Source organism: Artibeus jamaicensis, unplaced genomic scaffold (genome assembly GCF_021234435.1).
Source record: "Artibeus jamaicensis isolate MK-2021 breed Jamaican fruit bat unplaced genomic scaffold, CSHL_Jam_final contig_469, whole genome shotgun sequence".
Classification (NCBI taxonomy): domain Eukaryota; kingdom Metazoa; phylum Chordata; class Mammalia; order Chiroptera; family Phyllostomidae; genus Artibeus; species Artibeus jamaicensis.
In genome coordinates, this window is record NW_026521847.1 from 2,648,037 (window position 1) to 2,665,922 (window position 17,886).

At 37.6% G+C, this 17,886-nt stretch overlaps 1 protein-coding gene across 6 annotated transcripts in view; it reads left to right on the plus strand.

Moving 5' to 3' along the window:
* Positions 1-17,886, plus strand: part of SAP130 (Sin3A associated protein 130) — a 99,208-nt gene that overhangs the window by 67,774 nt on the left and 13,548 nt on the right. For all 6 annotated transcript variants that reach the window (XM_037125628.2, XM_053667471.1, XM_053667473.1 and 3 more), the window contains 3 exons: positions 2,828-3,186; positions 9,302-9,550; positions 9,733-9,858. In XM_037125628.2, the coding sequence (XP_036981523.2) occupies positions 2,828-3,186; positions 9,302-9,550; positions 9,733-9,858 (734 nt within the window). The remainder of the gene's footprint in view (positions 1-2,827; positions 3,187-9,301; positions 9,551-9,732; positions 9,859-17,886) is intronic.

Genomic DNA, 17,886 nt, shown 5'->3' on the forward strand with positions numbered 1-17,886 from the left:
AATTGATAACATGTTAATATTGTCATTAACTAATGGATCCTTTACTAGTACACAAAATATTGGTGTGTTCTATAATTGTTGGCAACTTAGATTCAGTAAAATATGGAAATAGAGTGGTATTGTTTGGAGCTGGTGGTAGATACGCTCATGGGGGGAGGAGACTTATTAGTATATCTTTTGAAATGTGAAAATATTACTAATTCAAAACAAGCAATAAAGGATAAGTGTTTTAAATAGAAAACTAAAATTAAAAAGTGGATCTGCCCTGGCAGGGTGGCTCAGTTAGTTGGAACATTGTCCCATACACCAAAAGTTAGCAGGTTCGATACTAGCAGGTCAGGGCATCCAATCAGTGTTTCCCTTTCACATATATAAACACATTTTCAGGTGAGAATTTGAAAAATAAATCCAAAAGCTGTGAAGATAAATTTAAAAGTTGAATTGAAAAGAAGTTACGTAGTTCTACAAGGCTACTGCTAATGTTTGCTTAGGTTTTCTCTGGCAATCACTAATTTATTCTCCAACACCACCAAACCTATGGAATTCTAAATACAGACAGACCTTATCAGATCTCTTTTCCCTGAATGAGATCCCTCCTTGAAGCCTTTCTTCTACCTACTTCATTCTGCATTGGTTGCTGTGAACTTGATGCCCAGCTACTATTCCTGCTGATTCCTTTCTTCATCATGTTCTATGTCCCTTCAGCTAATCACCTGGAGCCCATTCACTTTGTTTTTCTTGACTTACTTTCTTGATTTTTTTTAGAGCACCTTTCATAACAGAGAAAAAGCACTACAGTGCCCGTATTTGGCACTTCTTATATAAGGAAAATGTATTTTACCTTTTTCAGTCTATTTTCTCACTGTTGTAAAGATTAAGTGAACTTACACTTGTTTATTGAGTCAGAAAAAACACAACTTGAAGAAATGATGTAAGAATTAGCTGACCTGGACTTTAATGCAGCTTTTTTATGATACCTGCATTAAAGTCCAGGTCAGCTAATTCTTACATCATTTCTTCAAGTTGTGTTTTTTCTGACTCTTGATAAGTGATTTTCTGTTTGTACCTGGATGTTTTAGTATTATGAGACTGGAATTTATTTATATACCTTTTGAGAGTGGTCCCACACTCAGCTACCCAGCTGAGGAAGGGAAAACATTGCCTTCTTACTGCCAATTGGGGAGTGAAGTTCAGGTTCCCTTTTTGGCCTCTTTTCATACCTCTTTAGTAGTGGGATGGAGGAGAGAGGATTTAGTCCCTCATTACAGCCTGGCAAGTGTGAAGGTCTTGATTCTCCAAAACTAGAGGAGATGGGGATGGGGTTACAAAAGCAATGTGGTGTTTCACTGGAGTATAATAGTTATTATCTACAAAATTTTCATCTTAATGACCTTTCTTGGCTCCTTGGCTAGAGAGAAAAAACTTTTGTTGAGGCTTATTTTCTCAGTGCCCTTTGACATTTCTGGCTTGCCAGCTCATTAGCACACATTCTGGGACATAAAAACGCAGAAAAGAAACAGGGAACTTACTTCTGTGTCATTCCTTGGGTCCTGAGATTCCTAGCCAAGTATGTCTACTCTTCACCTTTCACCAGCTTGTTTGTTTGTTTTATATATAGTACTCATAATCAGTACTCACTATTTTAACTATACTTAGAAGGAATAGGCAAAAATATCTATGCCATTTTTCTATAAACAAGTCCTGCCCACACTCTTAAATGATATAATAGCTAGGAGAATTTTAGATTGGAAATCTCTTTTTCTTTCTAGGTAACATCAACTTTCATCTTATAGCATTGTCTTTTTAAGTTATTTTTTTTTAAGATTTTACTTATTTATTTTTGGAGAAGAAGGGAGGGAGAAGGAATTGGAGAGAAATATCAATGTGAGGTTGCCTCACAAGCTCCCACTTGGGACCTGGCCCGCAACCCAGGCGAGGGCCCTGACTAGGAATCGAACCGGTGGCCCTTTGGTTCACAGGCTGGTACTCAGTCCACTGAACCACACCAGCCAGGGCTAAGGATACACATTTGTAAACATTGCATTTGTAGCTACTTTAGATTCCAGAAGTATCTCTTGTAAAATATACTGGAAAAATAAAGGGGTGGTGTCGCTGGTTTAGTAGGCTGGATGTGGGAAGTGGAGGGAAGTTATTTTTAATTTGTATCCTTTTGTATCTTTGCCATGTGCATGAGTTTCTTCTTTTACATCAAATAGGTATAAAGACACTACATACGAAATATGACTATAGTTGTAGTCAATAAAAAACCTAAGACATCATAGGCATTAAGGAATTCTGGGAGGAAAATGCAAAACATAATGAAAATTAATTGTTTTTTTGATGACGTGACTTTGATTTTTTTAAAAATATGCTTGGTTTTCTAAATTAATTTTATTACTGCTTATAAAAACATGGTGAGTTGGGGCAAAGGGGGCATTTTTTTTTTTATTATAAGAGAAAGTTTATTTAGAAAATTACAAGGTAATACATGTGAGCCAGCTGGGCCATGTATGCTCAGGAAACAAGCTACAGAAGCAAAAGAAGGGCTCTGGGAACTTAGGAGAGGGAAGGCAAAGGTTACACACCTAGGAGGAAGAATCGGGGAACCAGTTAAGCAGATGGGCTCCCAAGAGGGAGAGCGCCAAGGAGGGCATATTTTAAAAATTATAATTTTCTTTAAAACTTTAAAATTCAACTTTTAGAATCAACAAATATTTATTTACTTTCGCTATATTTTACAGAAAGAATTGGACAAATACCCATCCTTTGAGGTATTACAGGTTAAGTCAATGTTGTTTGCTACATTATCTTTGCTTTTGTGTTTCAGTGCCAAACCTAAGTCAGAAATTCACGTATCCATGGCCACTCCAGTCACTGTGTCCATGGAGACTGTGTCCAGTCAAAATAATGATCAGCCTACCATTGCAGTTCCTCCTACCACTCAGCAGCCTCCACCAACCATTCCAACCATGATTGCTGCAGCTAGTCCCCCATCACAACCAGCAGTAGCCCTCTCAACCAATCCTGGAGCAGTTCCCATCACTCCTCCCATCACTACCATCGCTGCTGCCAATCTGCCATCAGCAGGTGTGGGTGGCAGTCCCGCCTCAATTTTGGTTCCTCCTGTGCCTGAAATAAAAGTTAAAGAAGAAGTGGAACCAGTGGACATTATGAGGCCAGTTTCTGGTAAGTTCATTCACAGAATACTCTTTTTTTTTTCTTCCCCAAGATTTTATTTACTTTTTATTCATTCATTGATTTTTAGGGGAAGGGAGGAGAAAGAGGAGAGAAACATCAATGTAAGAGAGAAACATCAATTGGTTGCCTGTTGTGTGCATCCCTACCAGGGATCAAACCCACAAACCAGGCATGTGCCCTGACCTGAAAACCAACCACCAACCTTTTGTTTTGCAAGATGACGCCCAACCAACTGAGCCACCCAGTCAGGATCAAAATACTTTTTATTGGCAGTTCTTTCTTCCCCTTTCTTAACTCTCCTGAGAGCCAAAACTGTTTCTTCTGAGAAATACTGACTTCTCCATTCCCATTTTAAATTTACATTTTATTATTTTTTTATAAATGGAAGGTCCTTTGGAAAACTAAAACTGTTCTGCTGGTTTTACAATTAATTTTATTTTCTTAATCAAAATCAAGCAAAAGGTTGTGCCCTGGCTGGTATGGCTCAGTGCGTTGAGTGCAGCGTGCAAACCAGAGAGTGGCCAGTTCAATTCCCAGTCAGGGTACATGCCTGAGTTGTGGACCAGGTACCCAGTAGGGGACATGTGAGAGACAACCACACATTGATGTTTCTCTCTCACCCTCACTTCCCCTCTGTCTAAAAATAAATAAATAAATAAATTTTTACAAAATCATGCAAAAGGTTAACTTTTCTTTTTATAATTAATTTTATTTCTTACCAATAGCATGAACAAAATTAATTTTCCCCCAAGGATATTTATATATCCTTTAATATAGCTTCTTTGTATTCAGAAAATATTGCCATGTAAGAAATGTCAAAATACAATCATAACTAAGTACTGGTTATTTGTAATTTACTCCTTCCCAATTTCTGTTACTTTTTTATGCAATAAAGTAAGATTTATGTTGCTGAAAATATTCTTCTTGATAAACTTATATGTGATTAGTAAAATCATAAAAACATTCTTTACTCCTTTCCTCTTCTTGACTGTAAACTTCCAATTTGTGAAGGGCAGGTCACTTTGGAGGGTTTCTAAAAAATAATTTATTGTGGATTCTGATTTTTATAACTACAGAAGTAACATTCAATGTAAGAAATTTATAAAATACAGACAACATAGAAAAGGTACAACTCCAACATCTGGGAGGTTACACTCCAGCAGGGGTAATGAATAGTAAAATAAACCAGGGACAAAATATAAGGGAATGTGAGGGCTGGAGCTGTGAGCTTTAAAAGACTTCTAAAGGAAAGACCTACTGAGAAAGTTATCTTTGAGTAGAAACATTAAACAGGTAATAAGTTCTTGGAAGGGGAAAAGAGCATTTCAAACCAAGAGTAAGAGCCCTAAAACAGCAGCATGCCTGCTGTGCTCAAAGAATAGCAGTGGCACAAGTAGATGAGCTAAGTGCATAAGGAGTGGTAGAAGATAAGGTCAGAGAAACAGGGTCAAGACTATGAGAGCTTATGAGCTATTGTGAGAACATGGTCTTTGTGCACGTTGTTGGGATATGTTGGAGGGTTTTGAGCCGACAAGGGACTTGAGTTACTTTCATTTTTTACATATTGCTCTGTCTGCTATATACAGAAAAGGCTGTGGGAACAAATATGTAATTGGGGAGGCTAACTTATAGGCTAATTGCATTAATTGCAAGGAACCAAGAAGACTTCAACTAGGGTAGTCGCAGTAGAAGTGGTATGAACTGGTTGGGGTTTATTTTATTTTATTTTTTAAAACATTTTATTATTAATTTTAGATTGAGGGAAGAAGGGAGTGAGAAACAGAGGAAGAGAAACATCAGTTTGTGGTTGTCTCTTGTGCGGCCCCTATTGGGGGCCTGGTCTGCAACTCAGATATATGCCTTGACTGGCAATTGAATTAACCCTTTGGTTTGCAGGCCTGCACTCAATCCACTGAGCCACACCAGCCAGGTCATGAAGTGGTTGGATTTTTAGGTAACATTTTTAAAGTACAACTGAGAATTTCTTTCAATATTAGATGTTGAGTGTGAGAGAACAGCATCATATCAGGTCCATGACAACATTTGGGGGTTAGTTAGTGGAAGCAGGGAGTTGCCATCAGCTGAGATAGAGAAAGTTGTAGGAAGACCACATTTTATAGGACAATAGCAGGAATTCATTTTTGATATGGTAAGTTTGAGATATCTGTTAGACTTCCAGATGAAGATGTCAGGTAGGTAGTTAGATCTATGAGCCTTGCTTTGGGAATAGAAAATGGAAGTTGCAGGCATAAATTAGAGTTGTCATTAATTATGCTTAATGTTCATGTTATGTTTAATAATACATATTAATTACGTTTAAAGCCATGGGCCTGAATAAGATCATTTTCTGAGGATGGACAGGAAACAGAATCAAGCAAAGGAGACTGAATGGTAAAAGGGCTAGAGTGGTAAAAATAAAATGTGGAGTATGTCCTGGAAAACCGGGACAAAAATATTTCAGGGAAAAGGGAGTAATCAGCTGGATCACATGCTGTTGAAAGCTCAGTTAAGAGAAAGACTTGTATGAGTTCTAGGCAAGATGGTGGTGTAGGTAGAAACACTTCAGTCCCTTGCACAACTAAAAGAAATACAACAACCAATTTAAAACAATAAACAGCCAGAACTGCCAGAGTGTCAAACTGCATGGAACTCCAACCACCAAAGTAAAGAAACATTCATCCAGACTGAGAGGAGGGGCGGAAATGGCCAGCTGGTGGGACAGGATCTGCAGCAAGGGGGCAGATCATGCAGGTGTGTGAGGTGGGGGCTGTCTGACAAGGAAACTAAAGACCCAAAACTTCTGGCTGTAAAAGTCTGGGGTTGTGAAGGCTGAAGGTGTTTCCAGTCTCACAGGGGAGTTTGTTGGAGAGTCCTACAGAATCCTAGAATATACAAAAAACCCATTCACCAGGGAATCAGCACCTGAAAGGGCACAGTCCACTTTTGGGAAGTGAGGGAAATGCCAGAAAGTAGGGCTAGAGCAGAGTGAGCAAGCAAGACACATTGTTCCCTCTCTGACACCTCCCCCATAGACAGCATCACAACACAGCAAAGAGGGTTGCCCTGCCCTGGTGAATACCTAAGGCTCCGCCCCTTACAAGGTAACAGGTGCTCTAAGACAAAGAAATACGGCCCCAGTGAAATAACAGACCAAACTTCAGAAAAAGATTTAAATGATGAGAAGAGAGGCAACCTGTCTGATGCAGAGTTCAAAACACTAATAATCAGGATGCTCACAGAATTGCTTGAGCAAGGTCACAAAAATGAAATAAGAAATGAACACTACCCAAAGTGAAATAAAGGAAAATATTCAGAGAACCAACAGTGATGGGAAGGAAACTGGTACTCAAATCATCAATTTGGAGCAGAAGGAAGAAATAAACATTCAACCGGAACAGGATGAAAAAATAAGGATAGGCTTCAAAAAAATGAGGAGAGGCTTAGGATCCTCTGGGACAACACTAAACATTCCAACACTTGAATCATACGCATGTCAGAAGGAAAAAGGAAGAGGAAGAAATGGAAACTTATTTTTCCCAATCTGGCAAAGTAAATAGACTTCCAGGAAGTCCAGGAAGTTTAGAGTCCCAAAGAAGTTGGACCCAGTGAGGCACACACCAAGACACATAATTACATTACCCAAGATTAAAGAGGAGAGAATCATAAAGCAGCAAGAGGAAAGGAGACAGTTTACCTACAAAAGAGTTCCCATAAGACTATCAGCTGATTTCTCAGAAGAATCCTTGCAGGCAAGAAGGGTCTTGAAAGAAGTTTTTGAAGTCATGAAAGGCAAGGACGTGCATCCAAGATTCCTCTATCCTGCGAAGCTATCATTTAGAATGGAAGGGCAGATAGAGTGCTTCCCAGATAAAGTCAAGTTAAAGGAATTCATCATCACCAAGCTCTTATTATATGAAATGTTAAAAGGGACTTATCTAAGAAATAGAAGATAAAAAACTATGAACAATAAAATGACAACAAACTCACAACTATCAATGAGTGAACCTAAAAAACAAAAAGCAAACTAGGACATCAACAGTATCACAGAAATGGGAATCACGTGGAGGGTTAGCCATGGGGAGGATAAAGAAAGAATGGGGGGAGAGGTTTGGGAAATAAAGAAGCATAATTGGTAGGCATAAAATAGATGGAGAGATTAAGGTTAAGAATAATGTAGTAAAGAGAGAATCCAAAGAACTTACACCTACAACCCATGGATGTGAACTAAGGAGGGGTGGGAATGGTGGTGGGAGGGTGGGGTGCAAGGCAGATGGGGGAGAAAGGGGAGAAATTAAATTGGGACAACTGTAATAGCATAATCAATAAAACATACTTTTAAAAGAAGATACAGACTCATGCCCTGACCACATGTCTAAGTTGGTTAGGCGTCATCCTGGAGAACAAAGGGTCACTGGTTCAGTTTCCAGTAACGGCAGATGCCTAGGTTGCGTGTTTGGTCCCTGGTCAGGGAGCATGTGAGAGGCAACTCATCTATGTTTCTCTCCCTGTCTTTTTTCCTTCCCACTCTCAAGAAAAAAAGAAAAAGGCCAAAAAACATGACTCATGGATGGACCTAGAGCAGGGGTCTCAAACTTATTTTTACACAGGGGCCGCATCAGCCTCATGGTTGCCTTCAGAGGGCCGAATGTAGAGCTCCTCGCCCCCAGTTATGGGATAGTTACACTTATGGAGTCTTAAAATTACATTTGGCCCTTTGGAGGCAACTGCAAGGCTAATGTGGCCCCTGGTAAAAATGAGTTTTGACACCTCTGACCTAGATAAAGGGTATTAGACTAAGTGAAATAAGTCAATGAAAAACAAATATTGTATGATTTAGTGAGCATGTTAGTATGGGACAGTCAGTGTTACTTTGTATCTTCTAGCAACATTCAGCTGCATAGATGAGTTGTATAGTTGCATACTTGGAGAGTTGGATTTAACTTTTGCTTTTGTTGAGTACAGTAAAATGAGAGAAGGGACAGTGATAGAATAAAGTAAATTAAATTGATGGTAGAATTAAAACCCAATGATAGAAGAGGGATAAGTGACAGCAAAAAAAAAAAAAAAGGCAGGGATAATGATAGTTCCTAGTGGGGACTAAGGGTTGTTAAAGACTGGTTTCTAAGAGAAGTGACTTGCAAAGATAATTGGTTTTGGCTAGATAATTGAACACTTAAAATTTAGATGAGATGGCAGTATTTGGAGTGCGTGGCTGAAGTAGGGTCGAGGAAGAGGATAATGCAAGTATGTGGTAGAGTGAAAATCAGAGTTGAATGAACTTTTATTGTGATTTTTAAGTTCTCAGATGTATGATCCATAAAGCCCAAATGAATATTTCCTTCACCACTTATTTGGAGGCGGTGTACTGTGATAGTTACATAGTACAAGCTCTGAAGCCAGACTGCCTGTCTTCACTTAGCTCTGCCACTTTGGACTTACATGATTTGTGTCTTACCTTCTCATCTTTAAATTGGGGATAATAAAATAGTACCTACTAATTTAGATTATTCTTAAGGTTATATGTTTTAATAGGTTAACTTCTAGGAATTAATGCTCAAAGGCTTGAAAAATAGTGGCTTGAACATGTAAGATTTTATTGTCTCCCTTGTAGCAAATCCTGAGAGAGGCAGTCCATAAAATCATTAGGGATCCAAGCTCCAACCCTCATACAATTTGATTCAAGATAGCTGTTAGAATTGTAGCTATCACATCTCAGAGTTTCAGCATCACAATAAGAAGACAAGGAATCAAAAGCCATGCCTTCTTCTTTTAAGATAACTTCTTAAAAGTGCTATGAAACCCTTCTATTTCTATTTCATATGGCCATACCTGTCAGGGAGCCTAGTAAATAGTGTGTTTGAGCTTAGTGACAATGTGCCCATTAAAAGTGGGCCCACGTGCTGAGGAAAGTAGAAGTGAGTTATTAGGAAGCAGTTGGCAGCCTCCACCACAATTAATGTTTAGCACAGTGCTGGGGACAAAGGAAAGTTCCGTAAATGTTCCTATTTTCTACCTCCTCATTCTCATTGAATCTCAGGAAATCGGGAAGTTTTCCATTATACTTGGGTTCTCATACACGTGTGTGGTCTTTTCCCTACAACAGCCGTTCCTCCACTGGCTGCCAGCACTATGTCACCATCTCTTGCATTGCTGGCTAACAACCTGTCCATGCCCACCAGTGACCTACCACCTGGTGCTTCCCCAAGGAAAAAGCCTCGAAAGCAACAGCATGTGATTTCTACAGAAGAAGGGGATATGATGGAGACAAACAGCACTGATGATGAAAAGTCCACCACCAAGAGTCTTCTGATGAAGGCTGAGAAGCGCAAGTCTCCTCCCAAGGAGTATATTGGTAATGATTATTTGGGTTAACTATTGTCATGTGAAGCTTTCTCACTTCAGTCAAGGGTCAGTCCCTAAAGCTGTTGATGTAGTCAGGTTTCACTTATGGCTCACTTACTGGAATTGTACTTTGAGGATTGTGGCAAATATGTAATAAGCTATTTAATGTTCTTTTTCTTTCCCTTTGAATAGATGAAGAAGGTGTAAGGTATGTCCCAGTGCGTCCAAGACCTCCCATCACTTTGCTCCGTCACTATCGGAACCCCTGGAAAGCTGCTTACCACCACTTTCAGCGATACAGTGATGTCCGGGTTAAAGGTTAGCTTCCCCAAGAAACATTTAGTGTCAGTGCATGAAATTGTTCTTTTACTTATATGATGATTACAGTAGAATAGACAGAATCACAGTTTTTCCTTGCTAAGAAACCCTACATTTTTGTAATAAAAACTTAGTGCTTAACTTAGGCAAAATGTACATTTGAGTATAAAATTTAGAAAATTATCCTTTGCCTGAGAAAGCTGTGTATACTTTATTGGAAATACAGTCTAATGAATAAATGACTTTTTTTTTTTTAATTCATGTGTTACCAGCTCCTTGAGTTACCTCTTTTGCCCTCAGAATAGTTGTGGAAGGAGCTGTACTAGATTATTTGACATAATCCATAATAGATCCTAGGATGCTCAGATGTGCCTACAGCATAAGCTCCAGGAAGTTTTATTTTCCAAAAGACTGCTTTTATTTAACATATGTGTAACTCTTGGAATTGTCCAAGGCAAACCCTCAATAAATATTTTTGTTGTTGTTGAACTTAACATTTTGATAAAGCCACATGTGATAAAAATGGCTGTAGTACTTCTAAATATTTGTACAGGCAGACTGTAAGTGTCATTAATCTCAAATACAGTCATTGCACAAAGATGTATACATTTTCAAAGAGTTGGTCATATTTCCCATTCCTTCATATAAATTCTATTTGGAAACTTCTCTGAGCATTTTCTTGTAACCTCCAGATTAGTCAGAAGGTGGTACTGACTTCTAGGATCAGGGGTAAAGGTCCTGACAGTTCGTCTCAGAATGGGAGTACAGAGGTGGTGACACTTCTCGACTTTCTTCCTCATGAGTACACCCTTAGGTTTGAAAAGTGGGCAGGAATTTCGAAGATCAGAGAGTGCTGGCCTGTGGTGGAAGCAGGATATGTACTCACTAAACATCTCTTAATGCCACAGGATTCCATATCATAGTAGTAAAACAGTTAAAGGTTTCCCTGGTAACATAAAAATTTTTATTGTTTAATAGGATTTACTCTTCATAACTGTATCAAGAAAGGTAATCTGACAGCTGAAAATATTAATGATTCCTCAAGTCTTCTATTTGAATACATACATATTAATCACTTTTGCACCAAGTCTCTTGACTAGTAAGATTTAGTTGAACTGCTTTGCATAAGTTTTAAAATCATACTCATAAAAGTAAATAAACATCGAGTAGTAAAAATTGGTCTGGTAATTCACAAGTAGGAAAGAACAGAGAAGTAGGATCAAGAGGCACAGGAAACACACAGAAAACAAATAATGACACAGCAGACTTAATCTTATATATAGATAATTACCTTAAGCCTTGACTGGTGGCTCAGTTGGTTAGAGTGTTGTCCCACACACCAAAAGGTCTTAGAGTTCAGTTCCTGGTCAGGGCACAGACCTAGGTTGCAGGTGTGATCCCCAATTAGGGTGCATACTGGAGGCAACTGATTCATATTTCTCTCTTTCTCTCTCTCTTTCCCATCCTCCTCTTCCTCCTCCCTCTCCTTCCCCCTCTTTCCCTTCCCCTCTCTTTCTAAAATCAATGAATGTGTCCTCCAGTGAAGATTTTTCTTTAATTACCTTAAATGTGAATAGTCTAAACATACCAGTTAAAACACAGAATGGCAGAGTGGATAGAGAAAAAAGATCCACCTATATTCTATCTATAAGAAACTCACTTCAAATACAGTGACATACATAGATTGACAGATGGAAAAATATATGCAATGCAAAAATTTTAAAAAGTAGCTATATTAACATCAAATAAGACTTCAGAGGAAAGAAAAACTACTAGAGATAAAGAAAGGCATTGCCTACTGTTAAAAAATGTAGAGGCAACAAAAACCAAGAACTTCAAAATATACAAAGTGAAAAGAATAGAGGTGAAAGAAGAAATAGGCAAATATGCTGTGATAGTGAGAGCTTCAACACCCCATTCTGAGCAGTTATAGAAGTGCTTGTCAAAATCAGCAAGAATATAGGACTCGATACCACAAACCAGCATCTAACAAACATCTGTACAACACATGGAACACCAGCTGAAAATGCATATTGTCTCAAGTATGTACACAACATGTAAAGGTAGACAGTATCTTGCATCACAAAGCAAACCTCAGCAGATTTAAAAGAATTGTTTCTTCATTTTCCATAATGAAATCAAATTAGAAACAGTAACAGATTACCAAAAAAAAACAAAAACAAAAACCTCTAAACCATGGAAATTACACATTTCTATGTAACAGGTCAAAGAGGAAGTCTCAAGAGAAATTTTTTTAAATAGGTAAACTGAATCAAAATGAAAATAAAAAATAAAAATGTGTGAGGCAAATAAAGCTTTTGCCAGCAGAGACATTTCTAGCACTAATTGCTTGCTTTAGAAAAGAGGAAATATTTCACTCAGAGGTGCTGCCTCAAAGCTGTAAAAAGAGCAGCATAAACTCAAAGGAAACACAAGGAAGGAAGAAGTAAAGATAGCAGATGTCAGTGAAATTGAAAACAGTAAAATCAATAAAACAAAAGTCGGTTATTTGAAAAAAGATCAATAAAATTAAATCTCTAGCAAGACTTAAAAAGGATAAAAGAGGCAAATTATGAATATCAGGAATGAAACAGTATATTATTACATATTGTGCAACCATTAAAAGCAAAAGAAAATACACCCTGACTGGTGTGGCTCAATGGGTTGGGAGTAGTCCCACAAACCTGTAGGGGTCTGCAGGTTCAATTCTTGGTCAGGGCACAAGCCAGGATTGTAGGTCAGGTCCCTGATTGCGGGCTTGTGAGAGGCAGTAGATCAGTGTTTTTCTGGCAGAAACATCAATGTTTCTCTCCTTCCCTTCCTGCCTTCCCCTCTCTCTAAAAATAACTAAATCTTCTTTTAAAAAAATAAGAAAGTACTATGAACACCTTTGTGTTTATAAAATCAGTCTCTCAGATAAAATGGAACCATTCCTTCAAAAACATAAAATACCAAAACTGCTCCATAAGCAGACAATCTGAATAGTCCTTATACCATTAGGTAAGTTGAAATTATAATTTAAAAGCTTCCAAACAGAAATTTCTAGGCTAAGATACAGGGAAGTTCTACCAAATGTTTATATGAACAATCAACATAAAAATTCTTCAGTCTCTTTCAAAGTACAGAATGGAACTCTTTCAGATTCATTTTATGAAGTAAGTCTTTCCCTGACACAAAAACAAAAGCCAAAGAGAGCATAAATATGGAAAACTACAGATCAATATTTCTCATGAATATAGAAGCAAAAATACTGAACAAAATGTTAGTAAATTGAATCCAGTAATATATAAATAAAATTTTACACCTTGGTAAGTGGAATTCATTATAGCTGTACAAATCTGATTTAATACTTGAAAATTCATTAATTCACCAATTATTAATAAGCTATGTTAGTTTTCTAGGGGTACCATAACAAAGTACCAAAAACTGGAGAGCTTAAAATAATAGAAGTTTATCTCTCATAGTTGTGGAGGGTAGAAGTCCGAAATCAAGGTACCAGCAGGATAATACACTCTCTCTGAAGGTTGCCAGCAATCCTTGATAACATTTGGCCTGCAACTGCATCACTCCAATTCTGCCTCCATATCCACGTAGAGTTAGTTGTTCCCTGTGTATCCCTTCTCATAAGATATTGGTCATTGGTTTTAGGGCCCACCTTAATTGAGTGTAACTACTTCTTAACTTGATTACATCTACAAAGACCCTATTTTCAAGTAGCATCACATATTAGGTACCAAGGGTTAAGTCTTCAACTTATCTTTTTGGGGGAACACAACAAAAACGAAAGAGAAATTACAAAATCATATTGACTAATGCAGGAAAATTGACAAAACTCAACACTTTCTTATTAGAAAAACTTAAAAAATAGGGAAAGAGATTTCCTCAACTTGATTTAAAAAAAAAAAAAAAACATTTACAAAGAGCCCTGGTGGGTGTGGCTATGGATCGAGCACCGGCCTGTGAACCAAAGGGTCGCCAGTTCACTTCCCAGTCAGGGCACAGCCTGGGTTGCAGGCCAGGTCCCCCAGTGCAGGGTGTGTGAGAGGCAATCACACACTGATGTTTCTCTCCCTCTCTTTCTCCCTCTCTTCCCCTCTGTCTAAAAATAAATAAGTGAAATCCTTAAAAAAACAAAGTCTACAAAAACCTACAGCTAACACTATACTTAATGGTGAAAGGACTGAATATTGTCTACCTGAGATTAGCAAAAAGACAAGGCTGTTCTCTTTCACCACTTTAAGTGATCATAGAAGATCTAATCACACCTTAGGCAATAAAAAGAAATAAAAGGTTATACAGGTTGGAAATAAATAAAACTATCTTATCCCTATTTGCAGATGACATTATTATCTACAGAGTAAATTTCAAGGAATTCAATGAAATAAGACAAACTAGTGAGTTCAGCAAACACGGGATACAATATTCACACACAAAAATCCTTTGTAATTTTAGATACTTATAATGAATTTACAAAAACTGAAAAGAGACATACAATGTTCATGGATTATAAAACTCAGTATAAACATGTCAGTTCTACCTAGGTTAATCACTAGGTTTGATAAAGTTCCTACCAAAATCAGAGAAAGGCTTTTGTAGACATGGTAAAGCTTACTTTAAACTTTACTATATGGAAAGGTATAGAAGCTAGAATAGCTAAAATCATGAAAAATAAGAGAAATCATTCTTAGCAATATTAAAGCCTATGATTTAGCTACAGTAATCATAACAATGGTACATGTTTGTGGAGGGATAGACCTATAGATGACTGTAATAGAATAGAAAACAAATCCACACAAATATGCTAAATGCATTTTTGACCAAAGTGCAATATTAATTCAGTGGAAGAAGGTGAGTCTTTTTAACAAATAGTGCTAGATGTTCATTAGTAAAACACAAACACACACAGAGCCTTAACCTAATTATCGTATCTTAGACAAAAATTAACTCAAAAAGGATAATAGATTTAAATTTGAATGTAAACTGTAAAACTTTTAGAATACCTGGTAGAAATTTTTCTGTGCCTAGGAATGGTGAACAGTTCTTAGACATGGCACTAAAAGCACTATATATAAGAAAAAAGGTAAAATTGGGCCTCATAAAAACTTTTTATCTGTGAAAAGTTTTTCATTATCCTGTTAGAATGAAAAGACAAGACATAAACTGGGGAGAAAATATTAGCAAACCTTGTATCTTATAAAGGACTCATATATGTTAAGAAACCTTAATACTTAACAGTAAATAAAACCAATAATCCATTGACAAAATGGACAAAGGCATGAAGATGCATTCCCCCAAAGAGGATATACAGATGACAAACACATGATTATACAAAGAAACATGAATATTAATCCTTAAGTATGGGCTACACAGAGACTTTCTTCCAAAGTGTAATATGTGAAAGTGTGGGTATAGGGGTGATTTTACAGTGGAGACACTTGACAGACACCACCTCAGGTAGGTGATCAAGGTCAATATCAATAGTAATGATACTTTGAAGATTTTATCAACTTTGACTTCTAATATTTTTACTATGATATATCTGTTTATGGGTATCCTTGCACTTATCATGCTTGGAGTTTCTTGAGCTTCCTGTACAGATAGGTTATTGTTTTTTCAATAAACTTGAGACGTTTTCAACCATTTTTTATGATTATTCCTCCTTTTCCTTTCTCTTTTCCTTATTGTACTCTTGTTCCATGTATGTTGATGCTCCTAATGGTGTCACATTTCTGATGCCCTATTCATTTTTCTCCTTTTTTTGTCTCAGTTCTTAAGCTTCCATAATCTCTATCAATCTGTCTTAAACTTTACAAATTCTCTTTTGTACCATTTCAGATCTACTGTTGATTCCCTTTCCTGGATTTCAAACTTTTCAGTTATTGCACTTTTCAACTCCCGAATTTGTACTTGGTTCTTTCTTCTTCTTTTTTTTTCTTTGATATTCTTTCCTTAATGTAACATGATCATCATACCTTCTTTTACTTCTTCACTCATGCTTTCTTTTCATTCTGTGAATTTATTTATAATGCTACTTTGAAAGCTTTTTCTAGTAAGTCTGACATCTGGTCATTCTCACAAGCAATTTCTTTTGCCTGCTTATTCCTCATGTGTGACTCATACTTCCTGTTTCTTTTGCACAACTCATAATTTTTTGTAGAAAACTGGACATCTTATATAATATATATTATAGCGCCTCTGAGTATTGTACCTCCATCCCAAGTTTGTTACTGTGTATTTGCTTCTTTGCATAATAACTGGCTGGATTGTTTTAATGAAGTCTAACTACACCCACCCCATTCTACCCCCCAAGAGTGAAGCCTTTGCTGTTGCTCCTTAGGGAAAGAAGAGCTCTGGTAGGGTTCCTTCTCACTCTTCTTGATTATACTAGCTGCTAAACAGCACTAATTGCTTGCCATTTGCTCTACTATAACACAGTACATACTGGAATTTGCCCTGTAACACAAAGTAAATTTGTCTGCAAACTAATCTAGTCCACTTGTAGCTCTTTGTTAGAATAGTTTCTGAGGTCAGCGTTAGATATTTGTTCTGCCCCCAGGAGAGCTTCTCCCGACTTACATTCTTTGTTTTCTCCTGCAAGCTAACCAGCTCACAGTTTAGGTTGTTAATTTGTATTAATGTACAAATTTCTTCTCACTTGCCGCTCACTACAACCTCCCTATTCTTGGGAGCACCTTTATGTTTGAATTTCACCCTTTTACAAATAGTAGTCAATTCCTTTGGGATGAGATTAAGCTACCTGTTTTATTAACTGTTTCTCCCCCCAAGCAGAATCTCCCCCCTTAGCCAAGGGTTATGAGGATGGTGGTGGGGATACTAGTAACCTTCTCTCTGAGTAACACTTTACTTTTTAAGAGGTGAGCACTCTGTGGAGAAAGAGAGAGAGAGAGAAGCAGCTTGAGATCCTCTTGGCTTGCCTCTCCTACCCACTTCACAAGCTGGGAAAAGGGCCCCTGGTACCTCAATTGTCCTCAGCATATCTTGCCTGAGATACAGTCTGTCCATGAGTGGGGGTTGAACAAAAGGGAGCCCCCACATCTCAGTTGTACTTACCTGTGACTTAACCTCAGCAATAGGTAGCAGGGAGCAGGATGAGAAATGGTGGTGGCCTGCTTCTCCTAGGAAGAAAGCCCTTCACCTGGAGGAGAGGGAACACAAGTTCAGCTTGCAGCATTCTGAAATGGAGTCTCTGCCTCATTCACTGAGCTGGGAAGGAGAAGGAGAGGGAACATTCTGTTCAAATACCACAGGCTTGATGTTCTTACCACATTTTAGTAAATGTGCTTGAATAGATGTTTCTGCATTTGCTGTTTGCCCTTAGGAGCTTTTTTAGAGTTGTAAATGATTATTTTAAAAATTTTCACCAGTCTCACTGGGAGTAGGTTAGCAGGGCATGCTTACATATTACTGAGTTACTCGGGGAAATAATCACTAAATGCAATTTCATAAAAATGAAATAGACATTTGTGTGACCCACCAGTTGCACTCCTGAACATTTATCCCAAAAGAATGAAAACCTGTGTCCGCAGAGAAATATGTACACAGATGTTCATAGCAACTGTTTTTGTAATAGCCACAAACTAGAAACAAGGCAAATGATAGTCAATGAGAAAATGGTTGAACTGTGACACTATTAAATACTACTTACGGTTAAAAGGAAAGGAATTATTGAGCATTCAGCAGCTTCCATGAATCTCTTAAAGGGACACATACCATGTGATTCCAATCTATATAACATTCTCAAAATGACAATATTATACAAATAATTCTAGAGGTTAATGATGGGGAGGGGTAGTGTGATCATAATTATGTAGCATGATAGAGACCTTTGTGTTGATGCACTAGTTCTGAATCTTGATTGTGGTAGTAGTGGTCACATAAATCTACATACATGATAAAACGACATGGAACTACGCTAACACTTTACATCGATGGCAATTTCCTGGGTTTGATATTATGCTGTAGTTAGATGTAATCAGTGATATTATGCTTATGTAAGATGTAATCAGT